Genomic DNA, 19,903 nt, shown 5'->3' on the forward strand with positions numbered 1-19,903 from the left:
GAGATTTCATCCACTAGACCATATTGTGTTCCAACATTATGATGTCTTGCAAACAAATCATTAAGTTATAATTTGTATAAGCCATCACAAAGAACACTGGAACAAATTGAGTGATTATTCTTAAACAAACTGAAATATATATTTTCAAACTTAAATGAGTATTTAACTGTATCAAGTTTTGATAAATAAATTAACTTTCTACTAATAGTAGAAACATAAAGAGTTTGAAAAGGACCTAAATGATATACCATGTCTAAAATCCAACGATAAGTTCCAATAGCTTTAACCAGAGCCTTGACTTGATTTCCCATAAAGACAAATTTTTCATTTGGCTTTATGGTTTGGATCGTAAGGAATCCCTATATTGTATTTGAAACATGATTAGTACAACCAAAATCAATCCACCATGTATTATGAGGAACTTTTGAACAAAGTCGTTCGTTTTTGGCAATCTTTCTGAAAGTGCCCAGGCTTGTGACAAAAATGATATTTATCATTCTTTTATTTCTTCTTTTGGTTTTGTATAGATGACACATTGAACTTTAAGTGTCCGTTATTGTTCTTTATATTTTTTTTCCCTTGATTTCTTTCTACATTAGGATGACTCATTATTTTAATTGAGTGAACTCCTTGTTTCTTAAGCCTTGCTTCCTCTTGAATAATCATGCTTTGTAATTCTGTCACATTCCATTTATCCTTTTATAGAATTATAATTGATTTGGAATGATCCGTACTCAGGAGACAAAAAGTTTATAATAAATTAGACAAGGAAGTTTTTGCTTAATTTCATTCCCATGGAATTCAATATTGTTGCAATATTCATCATCTAAGTTATATGCTCATGCATGGTATGAGATCAATCAAACTTCATGGTGGTCAACATACCCATTAATGTCCCACAAAGTGACTTATTAGCAAACTTAGATTAAGACAAATTTTCTACAAACTTCATAAATTCCTTAGCACCATCAATTTTAGGAATCATTGGTCTAATGATGTATGCTACAGTCATTTACATAAACATCAAGCTAAGTTTGTTTGGTCTTTCCCAAACCTTATGAAAATATACTTGTCAGTATTACTAGTATCAGTAAGTACAACAGGCTCATCTATAAGAAGTGAAAATTAAGATTTAAAACACTTAAATGGAACTGAATTTGTTCACTCCATTCAAAAAAATTAAGCATATTGAGCTTCATAATAGACGAAGCTTACGGATGAATAGCAACATAATATATAGATTGCTTATATTTCACTTCTTTGATTCATAAATCATAATATAAAATTTAGATAACATTCATCTGAATTTTAAGTGCATATTGAAGTCCTCCTTTGGGTAATATTACAATACATATACATAATTGATGCTCAAATAAAATTTAATATACTAGGTAATTATATATGCTCTAATTAAACATCTTTGTTATCTTTGGATATACTAAACATATCTAATAAAGCATAAAAAAATAACCATAATTATATCCATGTTCATAAAATAAAGTAGTTAACCTTTGGGTGATTTTTAATTATTTTATAATCAATGAACTTTAAATTATTCATAAAAGAGTTAAGCAATTTCATCATATCTAATAAAACACAAAAAATTAATCATAATTATATTCATGATCATAAAATAAAATAGTCAATCTTTGGGTGATTTTTAATTATTTTATAATCAGTGAACTTTAAATTATTCATAAAAGCAATTTCATTATATCATCTCATAGCATCACATATTCATGAAAATTTTAATATTATTTAATTAATATCTAAAACTTTTTAATTTGACTACTTTGATGACTAACAAATTATGCATAATATATATATTAAATTAAAAAATAATTTGACCACTTTGGTGACTAACAAATTAATGACCCTATCGCTAACTCTGTTATCTCCACTTCACTAATCAAATATGGTTCCTCCCAACCATGACTCTCGTGATTGTAATAGGAGGATAGGAGCTTTCAAAAATGGAAGCAGAGTTAAGATAAAAGATCTTACGTCCTACTAGATGCTGGGATAATTTTGTGACTTCTCTTTGTAGATCTTCAATATATCATCTTGGGTGCTACTATCACGGTGCGAGGCTTTCTCAGCTGGAGCATGCCTGTCACAACCTCAATCATGATCACGATGACCATCCATGGGATCTAGAGCTCTGATACCAATTGACGTCGGGCGGGATAACGATTATACTGTGGGGTTGTATTAATTCTGTTGGTTCATCTGTCAATGCTAGAAATAATATTTTAAAATCTATTGATTCAGAAGAATACTAGTAATATGAAAAAAATGACATTGTCAAAAATATTATTAATCCAAAAAATTAACCAAACATCATCCAAAAAAAAAAGTATTTAAATTGCTAAGACATAAAAGAAAGAAAAAAAATCATAAAAAAAAACTTAACAGACTCAAAATCATAAAAATCCTAAATAGATTTAAAATATAAAAACACAAAAGAAGAAAATAACTATAAAAAAATAAAATAAAATCTTCGGATTAAAATTTTAATAAAAAATATAGAAAAAAAAATTTCTTGGAGGAAAATGCAATCTGATCACATAGAGAGTTGGGTGAATGTGGAGGTAAAGAAGCCATTGTACTTGAGGAAACTACAGCATCAACAAATCTCAGAGCTCATGGAGGAGACGCAGCCCCTGGCAATCACAATGTTGGAGAGCATCAGAGTAGCCAGCAGGACACAAGAGAAGTATCCCAGTCCGAGAAAGGTGAATAGGTGATGAATCCCACGAAGCTAAAGCTATATATGCCACATAGGAGGTGATCAAAAACTCGATTTGCTTTCTTGATGCTTTTTGGCAGGACAAGGTTTATCGTAACTGTCTTAATAGTGACGGTTATTTGTTCAAGATTGTGAATCAACTTCTATATTTTGAGAAGATTTTAATTCTCGCTCCCCCTGATTTCGTTACTTGTGGGTCTTGTTTGATAACATAGAATCAAGAAAAGGAAAAGGAAACAGAAATGAGCCACCCAGTCGGATGCCAGAATGATAATTTGGAACAGAGTCTAGCAACTGAACAAGGTGTGTGAATGCTAATCATATGTAATTTATAGGAGAAATGGGTAGCTATGTTACCCGGCTTCAAGAAGATCGCGGTCTAGCTAAGATTTTGCAGCCTCAAACTCAAGTCAATCCGCATAGTGCTTTTGGTTTTGCAATTCCACGGACCGTGGCAAGTTTGGAGCCAAGTAAAGGGATATCTTTTATTGTTCCCATAGTTCATCATAACTTGAAACTTAAGAGAGGTTCTCTAATTCGATTACCATTTATTTCCTAGCCAAAAATAACAAGTAACTATTATTATTTTCCTTGAAGGGAAGCATTAACACAACGTTAAACCAAATGCAAAATAAACAAACATAACCCATGCAAAAGGTCCTCCAATAAAATTGTAGTAGTGCATCACATAATTTCATCACAAGTACGTAGACATATGCATAGTAAGAATCCATAATGCATGCATGATACTAGTCGATTTGTTTTCATGATGTGTGAGCACATTGACACACACTCGATAGCTTATTATGATCACAATTAATTTAATCATATCATCGCAAAGGCAAGTCTCAGTATTCTTAAGGGGCCAATACACGAGTGCGATATTCTCCGAGGGCCCATATTGGAAAAATGTTTCTATACGCCGAATAACTGATTGTGCCGTTTTTGCAAAAGACTCCCATAATCTCCTACACAAACAAATAGTGAAGGATTGAATATTAGTATTGATTTTGTTTCTATAGAAATGAAATGAAAGGGATAAATTCAATATGAGTACGAAAGAAGAGCCAGAGAGAGAAACACTAACGAACTAGAGAAGTAACAAATATAAAATGTAGAAATGGAAGAAAAATAATTTCATTGAAGTAAAAAAAAAAATTGTTAAAAATCTAAAGAAGTAACAAATATATGACTAGAGAAGAACTAAAACACATCCTCAATAAAATAAAAGTAAAATAGAAAATAAAACTATCTTTAGAAATAATCAATTGGTGTTTGATGAATTAAAAAAAAAATAAGAAGAGATGTCTTACTTGTTGGGGAAACTCGCCATTCTCCATTTGCATATTTATTAATATCTTAGCTGCTCTATGCAATGGTCTTGGATCTCTATCACCCTGTTTCAGTACAAATTTGAAAGAAGTAATGTTACTTCATCTATTACATTCAAGAACATTTTATTAACACAAAAACTAAGGCAACCTAACAATATATTACCAAAAAGTTTTCAACCTTCTATGTAATGAAAAAAATAATTGAGAAAATAGTTAGGAGTATTTTGAATCTATTAATCAATAAAGAGCTATTGATAATGTATGGGTGATGCATAAGATTACTAGAAAATATAAGTGATTTAGCATCCCTTTTAGCAACCACAAATAGCCCCCGTAAATAACAACCTCTCTCTCCGAACGCTAACCTTTTTGCACATGGTAATTTTGAAGATTTGAATTATTTTTAGTTCCTTCGAAGATCTCAAGACTAGAAAGCACTCGTGCCATAATCTTTTATTGAATCAACATTTCACTCATTTTGCATGAAGTTAAAAACAACATTTTCATTCTCCCCCCCCCCCCCCCCCCCCCACCCAAATTCACTAGATGAAAATTTGCATGTGAATTTGTAATCCTAGGAAATCGAAACTGTCATGAGATTTGCGATTGACAGATAACTGACTTGTCGAGCATCAATTAGAGCTAGCATCGCCCAGCTTGTATTCACTGCATGAATCCTATTGCCTTCAAGATTTGTGTAGACCTGCTCGAAGAGAACACAAGAAATATCTAAGTCACTTACCATCTTGATAATATGAAAAATAAAGTGGTTAGTAACTTATTAACCAATCAACATGCCAGTGTGACACAATCATAATTGTAGGGTACACAAATTAGAATTAGAATTCGAATAGAGTTTGTTTAGTAAACTTGTGTCGAAATATTCAGAATCAAGATGCCAGTATTTTACTTGATTCATAAACATCTTGGCTAATACAAAAACATGAAACAACCCAATGAAACAATCTAGGGAAAAAATCTTTCTAGTTAAATTTGATCTCTCGCTATAACGTAAAAAGGAAAAGGACATGTTATTAGCTACTCGTACCACGACCATAAACATTTAAATATATGACTTGCATGTTAAAAAAAAAAGAGAGAAGAGAATCTCATATGAGAAAATGAACTAGAACCCATATAATGGTGTTGATTCATGGAAGAAGCTGGAAAAAACAAATGGGTAATCAGTTAGGAATTAACCTTATCTTGACATGAAAGATAACTTTCTCCCCAGCCACCGGAGGCAAGTTGTTTAGATAACAGAAAGTTGCACGCCTTTCGGATACAAGAGCTGCTCTCGTATGTCCTTCCAGCGGCAATCAATCCTCCTATTCCAAACCATGTGCTATAAGTGAAGCAAACTCCCCAACATCCATACCTATTGGAAGTAAACAGTATGTAGCAAAAGTTTAAATGCCTTAATAGCACTTTTAGAATAAATGATTGTAAAGATTTTATTCTTGGCAATACCAAAATAAGACTAGTGATATGATAGTTCAGCAAGATGGATCTTTAGGAATTAGTAACCGCAAATGTAGATTATAACACATTAGCTTGATGAATCATTAAAGAAACAGGATATTTAATTTTACAAATATGACTTTGTAATGCAACACCAAAATTAACTGGCAAAATAGGTGCTTGGATAAAAATGATCAAGAAGATAAATGTCATTTGTTGTTACTAATTCCTCTGACCGAAAAATACACCTCGAAAGAATCAAAAGAAGAATTTTATTAATTTAACAACTTATGGATCATAATTTTTTTTTATAAATTGACAATAAAACTCATTCGTCATAAAAAAAATCTCAATTTCAATAGAAAATTTAAAACTGAACAAATTTTTTAATTGAAGTGATATGGTAGGAGATTTAATCCGTGATAAGAATTTGAGGAGTTCAACCACATCAGGCCTTTCAACAGTTGATTTTTTATGACTCTTTTAATAAAAAAAATTGACAAAGCAGAATCCGACAAAATGAATTTAAATGAAATAGGCAACTATAAGTGCAAACCATGAACCATCATCTCGCTGTGTCTTTTCAATAAAATGTGCTGATTTCTTTATACAATCATCTATCTCATCTTGCCGATGATCTGGATATAACTTTTTAAATGATGTCAATGCCTGAATCATTGAAGTGGTGCATTCGACATACCTGTAAAAAAATATTTACAATTCAATTGCAAATAAAAAATTAAAGTAACTAAATAGAAAATATTATATTAATAAATAGAAGTGATGGAATCTTACGAGTAATCAATCATAATGTCTCCAAATGTTTCAGAGGGATTAAAAATCTATAAAAAAAAACAGATTTAGTAAGTGAAGATTGCCATGACTTTGGTAGAAGAGTGACATATAATTATCTATCCTAATTTATAGATAAAAATTCTAGGTTCTTATCAACCAATCCAATAGACGAATCAATACTTTCTGCAATATAACTAAGACATTAGGTTTATCAACTTATACTTCAGTTTCCACAAAAGATGTTGCCTTAGAAGAAAGCTAAGCTGATTGTACAGTGTTCCAACAAGTAAAGATAAAGCAAGTTTTGTTAAATTGTACATTGTTCCCATCCCCAACTCCATCCTAAGATCTTTCATATTATACACAATTGGAAAATATCTGTGGATTTAATTAATTCTTTCTTCTAAATATCAGAAAAGATACCAGTCCGTTAAGAAATTTTCACTTTTTTTATTTTGAAATTGAAAAGGAACATATAATAAGATTTTCTAAATATAAACTAGCCACACCAATTTGTATGTTCCAAAATTTCTTTCTTTCCTTTATTTTTTGCTGTCTTATTTCTCTTGCGCTTTCCTCAACTATCCAAAGTATGTATGGTTCTGGAATTCACATAAGAATGCCTTGAACTAATGATCTAAGGAATTGGTTAAAAATAATAATAATAGTAAACAATAATTAATCTCATCTTTACATCTTTAAAATTACATTTCCTAAATGCTCATGTGCTTCATCAACACATGCAAGTTGTCTCCTTCCCATTCCTAGGCTAAAAGAACCTTTATGCCTCATTTTAAATACTTGGAAAATTAACAACTTCAAGGATAACCCTAGCTAGTGTTATATAAACAACTCTTGTTTGTCCAAAGTGAATTAATCTATGAGCAAACTCCAGATACATGATTGAGAAACATATGCAGAATGCAACATCAACAAAATGTTCTTGGAGTGCATACCTCCAACCAAGCGTAAGATCTTGTAAGTTCATAAGTACCAAAACCACCGTCCTTGTTCTGCAACATAACCACAATTAGAAGAAAAGCTACTGTTAAGTATTTGCATCTATTACTAATACGTTTACCATTAGTGAAAGGATGAAATTGACCGCATCATATAGCTTCCTTGCTTCAATTGGATCACCAACAATCTTTGGAGAAGCCTTAGATAACAAGAGGGCAGCCTACAGAAGAAACATAAGCATAAAAATCAAGAAATTTGGCTTGACAATAGAAGGTAGTTAGTTACCTTAAGTGCTTCTGCTGTGCAATCTGAGGCAGCCCACCCTTGATCTGCAGTGGTAAAGGTCCATGCACCTTTGGAGATGTGGCGGTACCAAAAATCAAGATCACCAGGGCAATCTTCAAGGATCTTCCAATCAGAAAGAAGACAAAACTTAATGTAGTTACATATTCAATAAAGGGTAAATATTCAGTAGAAGAATACACATACTTTTGAGAACTTTGTTAAAAAATGCTAACCTGTGAGCATTTAAAGAATTCGTGAGCCTTCTTGAGTGTTTCACCAAATTCCTCAGAAAGATCAGTTGACATAATTGCTTGAACAGCAAAAGCTGTGTCCCACAACTGGCTGCCATTACAGCCCTACAAAATTAACAATACAACAACAACTTCTTTAACACATACAAAATAAGGTACCAGACAGTATTCAGACACTGTACATGATTCTAGGAAGTAAAAAAACTAATAAGAGTACATGCACTGCATATTCCAGCATACCTGCATTTTCATTCCATCTTCAGCTAACCATAGATAATCATATATTCGTGGAAGATGTAACTTAAATGCCTCTGAATTTGGGTCTTCAATCCAGACGCAAAGCATATTAAGTACCTATATATATGAAATTTCAAAAGAAAACATTTCTCACATAATTGCTACATAAATTGTAATACATGTACAGTGTCGGTCAGAAAGAAAAACTGGCTTGGATTTTTCATTCACATTTTATTTAACTCGTATAAAGGGACAATCTAGTTATAACAATTCCAGGAATAATTGGGCCAGCATAAAACAAATGCAATTTAAAGTTTAATTTTAAACATAATCCTTTGTTAAATAAATATGAAATATAAGTTAAAATCAAGTTTACATAACAATTCCAGGAATAATTGGGCCAGCATAAAACAAATGCAATTTAAAGTTTAATTTTAAACATAATCCTTTGTTAAATAAATATGAAATATAAGTTAAAATCAAGTTTACATCCAACAACATGAAGTGCATCCGTGATATAGTTTTAAAAGTTGCCCCCACGGGCGGGATCAACCGGTTATGACATGGTATTCTTGCAACATGGGTCGAGAGGTCGAAGGTCTGCGGCAGCAATTGCGATAACATCAATATCTGTCCGTGCTAAACACCTTCGACCGCCATGTCATCGCCGGGCCCGTATTCACCGTGATTTACTCCCTCTCATACTCGTGGGGCAGGGGTGAGGGGGCCGCTGGGCGGCGGGACCCGCCTTTTGCAACGTGATATAGTTTTAAAAGATATTTTATAGGTTTCATACCATAATATTCGAACAGTAAGAATTAGATGGGTTTTTTAACAAACAAAGGAACAAGACATTAAGACTTCTGAAGTTGAGGTAAAGGTTATACTTTAAAGTCAGCATCCTAACTTTTTTATGTAGACATTTGTTCTTCCAGAAATGTGCAAAATTACCTCATAGGTCTAATTGCAATCAGCATTTGTAATTAACTGCATTCATCAGTAAAAATAGCTTGTCTCTTAACATCAAAGAATATCTGGATCATAAAAACCATAGAGTATCCAGAAGGTACATAAAACAGATATGAATACATCAGAAAGGATGATAGTTTTGATTAAATACTTCTTTATAAGCTGCATGATTTGCATCTCAACTTCTAGAAATAGGTTCTTCTAATGGACAAGCTATAGTTCTTGGTTGTTATGCACTTATGATGAATTGCCGATAATGAATCCTATCGTTTGCTATAAAAATTGATAGTAATCAACTTCTTCAAAGAAATCTTTTAGCTTACCTTGTTAACTGCACCCATGCAAATATATCTAGTATTCTCATCTTCATAATGAATATGCTGGATAGCAGTATTAATAGCCTTCTCTCTCAACTTGCTACAAGGCCAATGCATTAAAATAGGTTCAACAATTTTATGAAGGAACGCCCAGACGATGTCTTGTATAAATGGATGTGGATAGTACAAATCTTCCTGAAACATACATCATCAAGCCAAACAAAAAAAGAGCATTTAGTATATACTAATAATTAAGCATCACAACTTATTATAGTCACCAATTACAAAGTTATTTAATTCATTTTATGATTTTCTAGTAAATGCACTTTGTGCTTAAGAAATTTGTGGATAAAAAGGAAGAAAAGTTTTCAGGAGTATCCCATTGAGGGCAAGGAGTTGACAAGAGCTAGATGATGTTACACGAGGAGGCAATTTTAAAGCCTATGGAGAGAAGAGATAGTAAAATAAATGCTACCACCATTATGAGAGAAGGGCAAGCCTATGAACATTTAAGTCAATGATTCCAAGTTCTTGAGATTTACAACTATACAAAAAAAAAAAACAATTGCTCTTGAAATCAAATGAGAAATAGAGGATGAGCCAATTCAATAAATCACCCATTTAGCAACTTTGAAGATGTAGGAAGAAATTATGGAGAACAAAAAGTACAACATTCATGTGGGCAAGGCATCGATCATTGTTTAAGTGTCTAGCTCTCTAAGGAGTTATCCGTGAACCAATTTTATGCTAGGAATCTAAAGGATGCTTGGATAAGAAGTTAGAAGTCAAAGAAACTTGGTTGAGAGGATGCTAAATTACTTCCAAAGAAATCTATAAGTATCCCAAGGTAGTTTTGATGCGATCAACCAAGTTAAGTTAGGTCCTGTTGGTGTTTAACCCTTGTGTCTAAGTGTGCAGGAACTTAGGAGCACAGGAAGTCGAACGAAAGACGTAACTAATGAAAAGGATGGTATGGGAGAGAGATGACGGGCTCGGTACGTCCGAAGGACGAGATGTTGCGGAACAGTACGTTGGCGGATGAGAAGGAGTCGCGCATGGCATTTTCGAGAGACGAGAAGCCGGAGTGGAAGGTTGCTCGAGAAGGCCAGAAAATGGGTTCAGGTGAGCCCTATTTCGGATGGCCGAAATCACCCAAGCGAGTGAAATTGAAGCGAGAGACTCGGACCAATGCAAGCGGAACCGAAGCAGAAGATTGAGACCGAAAGTCAACACGAGGTTGACTTTTTGGTCCAGCCCCCGGACTGGTCCAGGCGCCTGGACTTGGTCCGGCCGCCCAGACCCCTAGAGAGCCCGAGGGCACCTCGGCTCGGCAATGCTGCGGAGGCGGATTCAACCCGGTTCGAGCATCCGGAACTGGTCTAGGCGCATAGACTAAAATGTTTATCAAAACTCAATGTGTCACGAGCTATTGCGACGCGGATAAAATTCTATCAGAGTCCAAGCACCTGGAACACTTCTAGTTTCCCCGATCAGGGCTATAAATACAGCCTGATCTTAGTAGTGCAATAGAACACTTGTAACCGATTTGTCTTTTGTTTAGCTTTGCAAATTGAGTGCTTTAACTGCTGGAAGAGGCTTCTCCATCCGAATGAGATTTTAGTGAGCTTTAACTTCCTTGGATTAGCAATCCGCTGATTACAAACCAAGTAACTCTTCCTGTGCTTTTAATTCTCTTATGCAAGTGTTTATTTTTATTAAGTTATAAAGTCGAGGAAGATTTGTTTGTTTTTATTGTGCAGGCTATTCACCCCCCTCTAACCGGCCGCCAAGGGACCAACAAAATTTACCTAGACAAAGGGAGGAGTAAGGGCATGTTGAGAAGATAATTTCAAGTGGAATAAATTTTAAGTCCATAGATAACTTAGAATGCAGATACAATGAGAGCTTCAGAATCAACTAACAAGCATTCTCAACACATATCTTCAAAGAATAATTAGCACTTAGACAATCATACATATGGTAGCTCCATAATACACATGAAGATAATGTATGCTTCAAAATGGAGCATTAAAAATAAACCCCATCATCCAATAGGAGTTGAGGATGCCATCACACATAAATATCAAGAAATGAAGTTTGGGTCATGAAAAAATAAGAAATGTGTTCATATCCTCATACTACAAAATAATGCATAAAAGAGTCTTGGTCTGTATTACAATGCTAGAAGTCAACTTGCACAAGGGACTCATTACAAATCTTATATCCCCATGCTACAAAATAATGCATAAAAGTGACCTCTTCTGTATTACTCACTATGATAGCAGTCAACTTGCACAAAGGACTCATTGCAAACCTTAACCTTTGGTTTACTGCTAATATAGAGTCTAGTACCTCATTTCTAACTCGTTGTATCTCTTCCCATCAACATTTATTTGGACTGAATGCACTTATGATTAAGGTTTCAAATCTTGACTCGTGCCGAGATTTTGGTCTTAGACCGGAATAATACAGTTTTGATATTTTTTTTATTTATAAGTAATTATCAGATAAATATGTTTATTGTGTATAATTTAAAAATAAGTTGTATATTAATTTTATATAAATTCTCAATTATTAAACAACTTAATATTGTTATACAAAATAATTAAATATAGTTTCCTTTAAAGAAAAATTGACCTATCAATAACTCGAATTAAAATTGATACATTATAATATGTTACCTTGCTAATACTAAAAGAAGTGGTGTGAACCAGATGGAATCATTGATTCTTGTAACATTCTATTTAGGACAACTTTGTAGTTCTCCAAACCCAAGATTAAACAATCATAATTATATAAATTAATACAAAGATGCTATGTTATATATAATTATATAAACAAACTATTTCTTCATTTAATTAATTATTAATTTAAATAATATATATTTAAAATAGCAAAAAATATCAGAATATTAATTAAACATTAAAATAGTAAAAAAATATAAAATAATAAAAAAATTATCAGAATATAAATTTAATTTATTAGAATTTTTTATACTTTTTAGAATTTTAAAATAAAATTTAAAATAGTAAAAAGAATTTCAGAATATCAATTAATAAAATTAATAATTTTTTAAAATTTAAAAAAAAAATTTATATATTTTATTGGATAATTTAATTAGGTTTATGAAAGTTTTTTTGAAATATCACACTTAAGTTGGGAATTGATTCAATTAAATAAATTACAATTTTAATTTTGAACAGTAGCATCGCTCGTGGACGCTTATGGTGACGCCAGAGGCATACCGCGATGCCTCTGGCAGCGTCGAAAGCGTTGTGGGACGCCTCTGACCCACTTATGTCGCGCGACATGCGCGCGTGAAGGACAGATGACACATGCAAAATTGAGGAGCGTATTGTGCCAGTTTTGCTCCCTAAGTAAAAACTATCTTTGTCGTCTGACATGGAATGATATTTCAATCATTGCTTATGATAATAATCATACAACCTCATAATTATTAGTTACTCTAAGACACATTTAGATACACTATAGACACTATAATAAATAGGAAAAAAAATACAATGACATGCATGATAACATTACATCCATTTAGTTAGAACTGGGAGAATAAGGAGTAGAAGAATTGCACACCTTTGCGCATTCATTACGAGCCTGATTCCAATCTATCTCGTCATATGGGCAATGGAATAACTCATTTCTTAGTGATAAGATTATTGGGGTAATTGGGCCAATAAATCTTTTCCCATATATATATGACATGGGCAAGTAAACCATCCTACAAAAGCACCACAGGCGTCCTATAAAACAAAAATATTTGATAAAGTTCAGAGCTTTGTTGTACCATTCACAATATATATGACATCACTCCATGTAGAGAAGTGAAATTGGGACTTGTTTAACAAAATAGAATGGACATTCTACTTATTTTTTATTTGGCAAAAATTTGTACAGATGATATTGTGAATGATCAAAAACTAGTTAAGCAATACGACTATGTTTAGGTAGAGGTATAAACCGCATGGAATGATGTTCTTCAAAATTCATGTAGGAATGACAACCCTAATAGAGAGATAATGGAGTTCTCAAATATATACTAAAAATTTGCACCATGTATAAAATTATTATCTCATAATAATGTAATTTCTCTTGATAAAGTTGTTGTTGTATGACTTGGAAGTTTTGGATTCGACTCTCATAAACAGTCTCTTATAGGTAAGACTATGTATAATAGATTTTTCCTCGGGACCATGCATTAACAGGATTTTCATACACCTGATTACTTTTTTTTTATATATAGTAATGCAATTTTCATGCAAAAAAGTTGAAACCATATCTAATCTCCACTTTAGTAATCATATAGTTCATCTTAAACCTAGGAAGTATCTAGAAGACATAAATTGCTTTTCTGGGTAACTAAGCTACACATAACTTTTGAACAGTAGTGAGAATGTCTACGTAGACATTTGATCTTCAAATTTTCAAGTCACATAAAAGTTACTTCTATCCGATAGGTTTGGGCTATAACGGAAATTATATATTAGGCACATTGTCTGCAATAGAAAATTGTATATTACATGTTATCACAAATGTATGAAGAGTTACAAAACTAGTCATGAAAATTGAAAAGGTCTTGGTATTGTTTCAATTGTGCTCAGAATCATAACTGAAATTTATGTCTAATAAGCAACAGTCCTCATATATGTTGTTGTTCCTTAATATTACAGGAGCAGGTAGTAAGTGATTGTGAGTTGTGATAGCATTCTCCACAATACAAAATCTTAATGTTCTACTGGTTACCATTCAACTTATCTATGAGATCATTTTTTCTTTTACATCCTCTTTTTAGTTACAACTAGATATCCTACTCATTATTCTCTAACAAATGCATACCTGGATGAATAGGTACAAAGTATGGCAATAACCACATTTCTGGTAGTAAAGGGTTGTTACCAGACCAGTCAAACACTCCAAGCACCTGAATGAATTCAGTGCACAAGACTCAAGGCTCTTCTTTGGGAAATGTGATATAAGTAACAAACAGAACAAAAAGTGCTAAAATATTCCGATAAGGTTTCTTTAGTATCACCAAATGTTTCTATGGCAGGAACCCCATTGGAAGCAAAGCATGCGGCTATATTTATTTATTGGTACTCAGCTTAATCCAAATATTATCACACCTCTAGCTGCCAAAATCTGAATATAAAGTGTTTTATTATTGCATGTAATCTTGATTAATACATATCAATCCAAAAATGAACATAAAAGATTTCATTTTGACGGACTAGATTCGGCTATTTAGCATTGTCCTAATTTAGTATCCCTATTGCACAATTACCGATTAAGTGGTATATATTGACCACTATTAAATATCGCAACTTACATGTGGACTCTGTACAAGGTGCAGGACAATCAATCTGTACTTAACGTATGGTTTAGGTTCTAATTAAACTCAATATATATTGATAGTGGAGGTTGCTTCAACGTAGGTTCATTAATCTTGTCGGTTTATTCATAGTTAATTACAGCCACCAGCATTGAATGAAGTCCTTAATTATTTGTTTAATATGTATCGTAAAAATAAAAAATAACATTTCTAAGGCACATGCGAAAGAGACTGAGCAGAACCAATTAATACAATGCCTAATTTAATATGAAAAGAAGTTGGCGAGTATAGAGCTCAAACTTTATTTCACCAAACAAGTTACTGAGATTGATTAATTAATATCATCCCTGTATTAATTAATTATCTTAGAGTGTTCAAATTCATATCATTATTAAATTTCACTCACATGAATTGCAGTACTATATTTCACCAAACAAGTTATTGAGATTGAGACCAAGTATATATTAATTGCATGCTTCCTAGATGTATCTAGATCTTGCATGTGCTCAAATATCCCGACTCTAGCCCTCGATTATGATACAACGGTATGATATTCATGTAGTCTCCTAAGCAATTATATGATTTGATTATCAATTGCAATGCACTATAGAGTATTTTTCTTTATTGGATGGCAAATCTAGGATGTTAGATTGTTGGCTTAGTTTAGTGAGGTAACTAGCTTTGGCTTGTGGAATACATGGATATCAAGCTTTAATATAAAAGAAAGTCACTATTACTTACGGATAACCACATCTTTCCCCATGATGTTGTACAAGTTGCACTTCCATGGTCTAAGATCCATTTTCTCCCTTTTTCCATTGCCCCATCTCCATCATCAGGTCCTTGTCCAAGCAACCTTAAAGAAACATAACACAATGTCGAACCAAACATAGTACTCTTACCCTCAATATGAAAACCCCACCCTCCATCTCTGTTCTGCAATACATAAGCAGGCAAATGACAATTTAGCAAAGGATTCAGATCAAGTTTATTAAAAAAAAAGAGAGAGTCAAGAATATGATACCTGATGGTTGTAGAGATAACGACGGATCTCCTTCTGGTGTTCAGGTGTCAAAACAGTGTTTAGAGTTCCAGTAACGTGTAAAGTTATTATCTGCACAAATCAAATGGCAAAAATTTAGTAGACACCTGATATGCACAATAAAATTGTGTATATTATCTGGTAAGACAAATCCACTTCCAAAATTCAAGTCTTGTCCAACAATAGACTCTGTCAAGTTTTCAGAAAAATAAAAATTCACATAAGAGCAATCAAGGCACAATATTGCAGGAAGTTGAATCTAGAAAAAGGGGTTAAGCCGTTATAATTTTTCATATGAAAAGATTCAAGCAAATACCAATCCTGGCAAAAAAAACATTGGGCCTGCAAATTCCCCAGGCCAGTGTCCATCATGTGCTTGGCGAGTAGAAAAAACGCTAATGGCCTTTTTTAAGGAAGTGACTAGAGCTTCTTCCGTGACATCTTCGTCATCTTGAATCCTGATGATAGGATAGTCCATCTCAAGTGGATTCTCCTTTGCAAACTGCAATAAAGTAAAGAAACTGATAATCTCAATCACTTCCATAAAAGATAAAACACACACATGCGCGCGCAGAAAAGAATTTGCAAGAGTTGTTTTCTGACCCAAATGAAAGTTGCAAGAATTTGCAAGACATTTCTTTTCTCGTCGCTAAATAACATTGTTCTTATAGTGAATAGTTTTGAACTACAACTCGATCGTACCTGCATCCGCATAAGCAGATCGGCGCTGTTTTTCTTCTCGAACCGGCTCTCCCGGAAAGCTTCTCGTGCCCTCTCCACCTCCTCGATTTCCTCGGGCGTGCCGAGGCTGGGATCGAACTCCCACACCTGTCTGCCGGCGTGATTGTTGGTTGTGCGCAACAAAGGGCTGCCACCCTCCGCAATCTTGAGACTCCACATTGTCAGATCGTAAGAACTGCACGCGGCTTCGATGGAAGAAACTGCCGTGCGCTGGAGTTCCACGCCGCCGAATCGATGGAATAAGTGGCCTCACTCTTCGCTGGGATAGAGAACGAGTGAATGACTATATATAATTGAATTGCGAGGCTTCACTCTTTGCGGTCGCGGGCGCCGTTAAATATTTATAATTCAATGAAATTTCATTGCTTAAATTGTTTGGGAAACTTCACACAATTATATAATTATTAAAAAAAAATTAAAACCAACAGATCAATTTTAACCCCTTAAATCTAAACTTTTATAAAATAATTATTTTCCCATATTTATGTTAGTATAATAAAAAATCAACTCAAATTAAAATATTAATAATTGTCTCATTTTTATTTGGCCGATACAATTAATAATATAGTATTTATAAAAAATTTAAATTACTACCTGATATAATATTGATCAAATGTAGTATCTTATTATTCATTAGAATTTTAAAAAGACAATACAGTAAGACACTCTTTTTTTCTTTTTTAAAAAATAATATTAAAAGAGACCGAGCACCTCATTTTTTTTCCCAAAATTCCTTTATTAGCTCTAATTAAATTGAAATTGAATAAATCAATTTTTTTCTTTCTTTTGCTCTATTAAATTGAATTTGAATAAATCAATTTTTTTTCTTTCTTTTGATAAGAGCAGAATGAATTTTATTATGAAAATTGAATAAATCAGATCAATAAAAAAAATTAAATGTAATCGATTAGAGTACCGAATTAATCGATTTTCACGATAATTCAACATTCAAAGTGCGCCCATAATGATTTGCTAAGTAGTTGATATTTAACTTAAACATCAGAAATAAAATTTTGAACGTAACGCATTAATTGATAAAAATATATTTAATAATACTAAAATAAACTAATTTTATTCTATATCATAATCATAGCCACAATAATTATTTTTTTCAATTAAAAATAAAAATAAAGGGACGTTTTGATGTTGTGCTGGGTGTTAGACTAAGTTAGCCGATCGGACCTGCTCCCTGTCCGACCTCATCAAGATCTATCCCTCTCAATCATCTTGCCTCGTCAACTTGTGGCAAAAGGTGAAATCGCTCACCCTCAGCGTCCCCGTCGCACCCGACCCAAGGTCATCACGAGAGAGGTAAATCACAACATCCTGAACGAGCATGTGGCAGGTGGGGTGAGTTACACAGGGATCGGGGATTTACGTCCCGATTACTCTGAGTTTCGACCCCGTGATCTCATGTGGTAAGCATCCCACCACATACCAACTCGGATAATCTGTGAGGTCATCTTACCTTATCCCTAGTGTCGAATGACAATGAAGGTCAATCAATGGATCTCCGACTACCGATTGTGAGGATCCACGATCCAAACACACAAAATTTTCTATTATTTCTTTCCCATTGCTGATTGCTCCTCCTTTCCCTTTCTCCACGTTTCCTTGATTATTCTAGGCACGCATCTGCTGTCATGTCTATATCTCTAAATGCCACAAAAAAACTTCCCCTTATTCAAATAAGACAAACTAAGTAAATCAATTATGTCCATAAAAGGCCTAATCAAGCAAAATGAAATGAGTGGATAGGAGGAACCGACAATGAAGCTAAGTAGACCGTTACAAGCGACAATTGTTAATGTAGACATTTAAAGCTATTCTTTGTTTGTTAGCTATATCTTCCTATCAATCAATAGAAAATGCATTTATTTTCTAACCCAATTAAGAAATATCTATTCTTATTTTCTTATTTATCTATTTCATTCTAATTTATCCACTCAATTTCGTGAACCAAATTAAATGCAAAAGAAACAAACAAAACCTACCTAAAAGATTCTCCAATCAAATTCAAATTTTGGTAGTCCACATAATCATTATCAAAGTAGAGATGCATGATACAAGTCTTTTTTCCATGATGCGTGGGCACTAGACACACATTAATTAATTTTTTTTAACGATGTGTGAGAACTTTAACACAATTGAAAATAAAAATTTATTCCTGATTTACCCTAGTAGAAAATTTCTATAGGATCGAGTTGATTATCTCCAGAATTAATTAGTTTAAAGAACTGGATACTTAAATTACTAAAAAAAAATAAAAATTTAAGAGAACAATTTAATAGCTTGTTTCTATCTCAATAATTTTAATCATACCATTGTAGGAGGCAAGGCAAGGCAAGACTTGATGGCCTTTAATTAGGGCACAAGACACGAGTGTGATATTCTCCGAGAGCCTATATCGAAAATATATGGTTTAGGGTAAAATACCACATGCATGCTTTCGATGCACCACTCTAAAAAATCACTAAGGATAAAATTAAGATTATCTTATAATATTAAAGGTTTCACATAGTAGAGTAACATAGATCTATTCTCCTACTACCCTTATTGTTACTATAGCATATGTAGTATGAATCACATGTTATGATATTATTCTCTTTACTAATAAAGAGCACAGGTTTTAACAAATTTAATATCGTATAGATTTTAATCTAGACATATTCCCAATGTCTAACCTGAATTCACCTCATAAATTTTTATTTGAATTCTAGCCGGTTTAGTAAATAGTGGGTGTATCTACTCCGATTATTATCAATTTACAAATGATTTCATCTTGATACTATTATCAAGGCAACTCCAGCTTATAAGTACGTTATATTCACAACTTCATTAGTTGTTCTATAAGCAATGATCTTACCTCTATATATACTTAACTAGTGTTCTAAAATGTGAGCTAGGTAGTCGACGCTCAACAGCTGTCAACTGCATCGGAAAGGTGTTGGGTAGCCAATCTAGACAGCCCTTTGTGGCACTAGGCGACCTTGTGCGGCGCGGTGTGGTGACTTTTTTTTTGTTTAAAGCCCTAAATCAATTCATCTACCTCTCCAGCTGCTACTTTGGCTGCCTCTCACCGCCTCCGGAAGCATCTGCTTGATCGGTAAGTTTTTCTGTAATTTATTTTACTGCAAGTCTGTAATTATTTTTTTGGGCCTCTTACGATGCTTTTAGCATTGCGGGAAGCCTCCGGCGGCATCAGATTTGTCGTGGGATGCTTCTGACGGTGCGGGACATGTCACGACACTTCTGGCTATGCCGGAAGCCTTCAGCGATACGTCCAGCCCCGCCAAAAGCCTCTAGTGATGCGTCCGGTACCGTCGGATGCGTCCCGCACTACCGAATGAGTCCCGCGACGCGTCCAGCGCTGCTGGAGGCATCGCGATGCCACTGGTATCACTGATTGTTTTATTTA

General features: G+C 33.5%; 1 protein-coding gene across 1 annotated transcript; it reads right to left on the reverse strand.

Moving 5' to 3' along the window:
* Nucleotides 1-3,591: 3,591 nt before the first annotated feature.
* LOC122020599 (cycloartenol synthase-like) lies at nucleotides 3,592-16,723 on the reverse strand. Its single transcript, XM_042578591.1, has 18 exons — nucleotides 16,447-16,723; nucleotides 16,061-16,246; nucleotides 15,727-15,816; nucleotides 15,444-15,638; nucleotides 14,210-14,294; nucleotides 12,950-13,116; nucleotides 9,365-9,553; nucleotides 8,076-8,189; nucleotides 7,818-7,940; nucleotides 7,585-7,707; nucleotides 7,421-7,519; nucleotides 7,296-7,352; nucleotides 6,340-6,386; nucleotides 6,101-6,244; nucleotides 5,284-5,461; nucleotides 4,706-4,786; nucleotides 4,063-4,146; nucleotides 3,592-3,717 (listed from the first exon to the last, which is right to left on the reverse strand). The coding sequence occupies exons 1-18, from the start codon at nucleotides 16,642-16,644 to the stop codon at nucleotides 3,607-3,609; spliced, it is 2,271 nt and encodes a 756-aa protein (XP_042434525.1). The 5' UTR covers nucleotides 16,645-16,723; the 3' UTR covers nucleotides 3,592-3,606.
* Between the last annotated feature and the right edge of the window lie 3,180 nt (nucleotides 16,724-19,903).

Source organism: Zingiber officinale, chromosome 9A (genome assembly GCF_018446385.1).
Source record: "Zingiber officinale cultivar Zhangliang chromosome 9A, Zo_v1.1, whole genome shotgun sequence".
NCBI classification, from domain to species: Eukaryota; Viridiplantae; Streptophyta; class Magnoliopsida; order Zingiberales; family Zingiberaceae; genus Zingiber; species Zingiber officinale.

Excerpts from the sequence above, each read along its gene's own strand:
- LOC122020599 (XM_042578591.1), bottom strand. The coding sequence starts at position 16,644 with ATGTGGAGTCTCAAGATTGCGGAGGGTGGCAGCCCTTTGTTGCGCACA. Across the intron at positions 15,639-15,726 it reads GTTATCTCTACAACCATCAG|AACAGAGATGGAGGGTGGGG; the intron begins GTATCATATTCT and ends TATGTATTGCAG. Across the intron at positions 13,117-14,209 it reads CTTTGTACCTATTCATCCAG|GACGCCTGTGGTGCTTTTGT; the intron begins GTATGCATTTGT and ends TTTGTTTTATAG.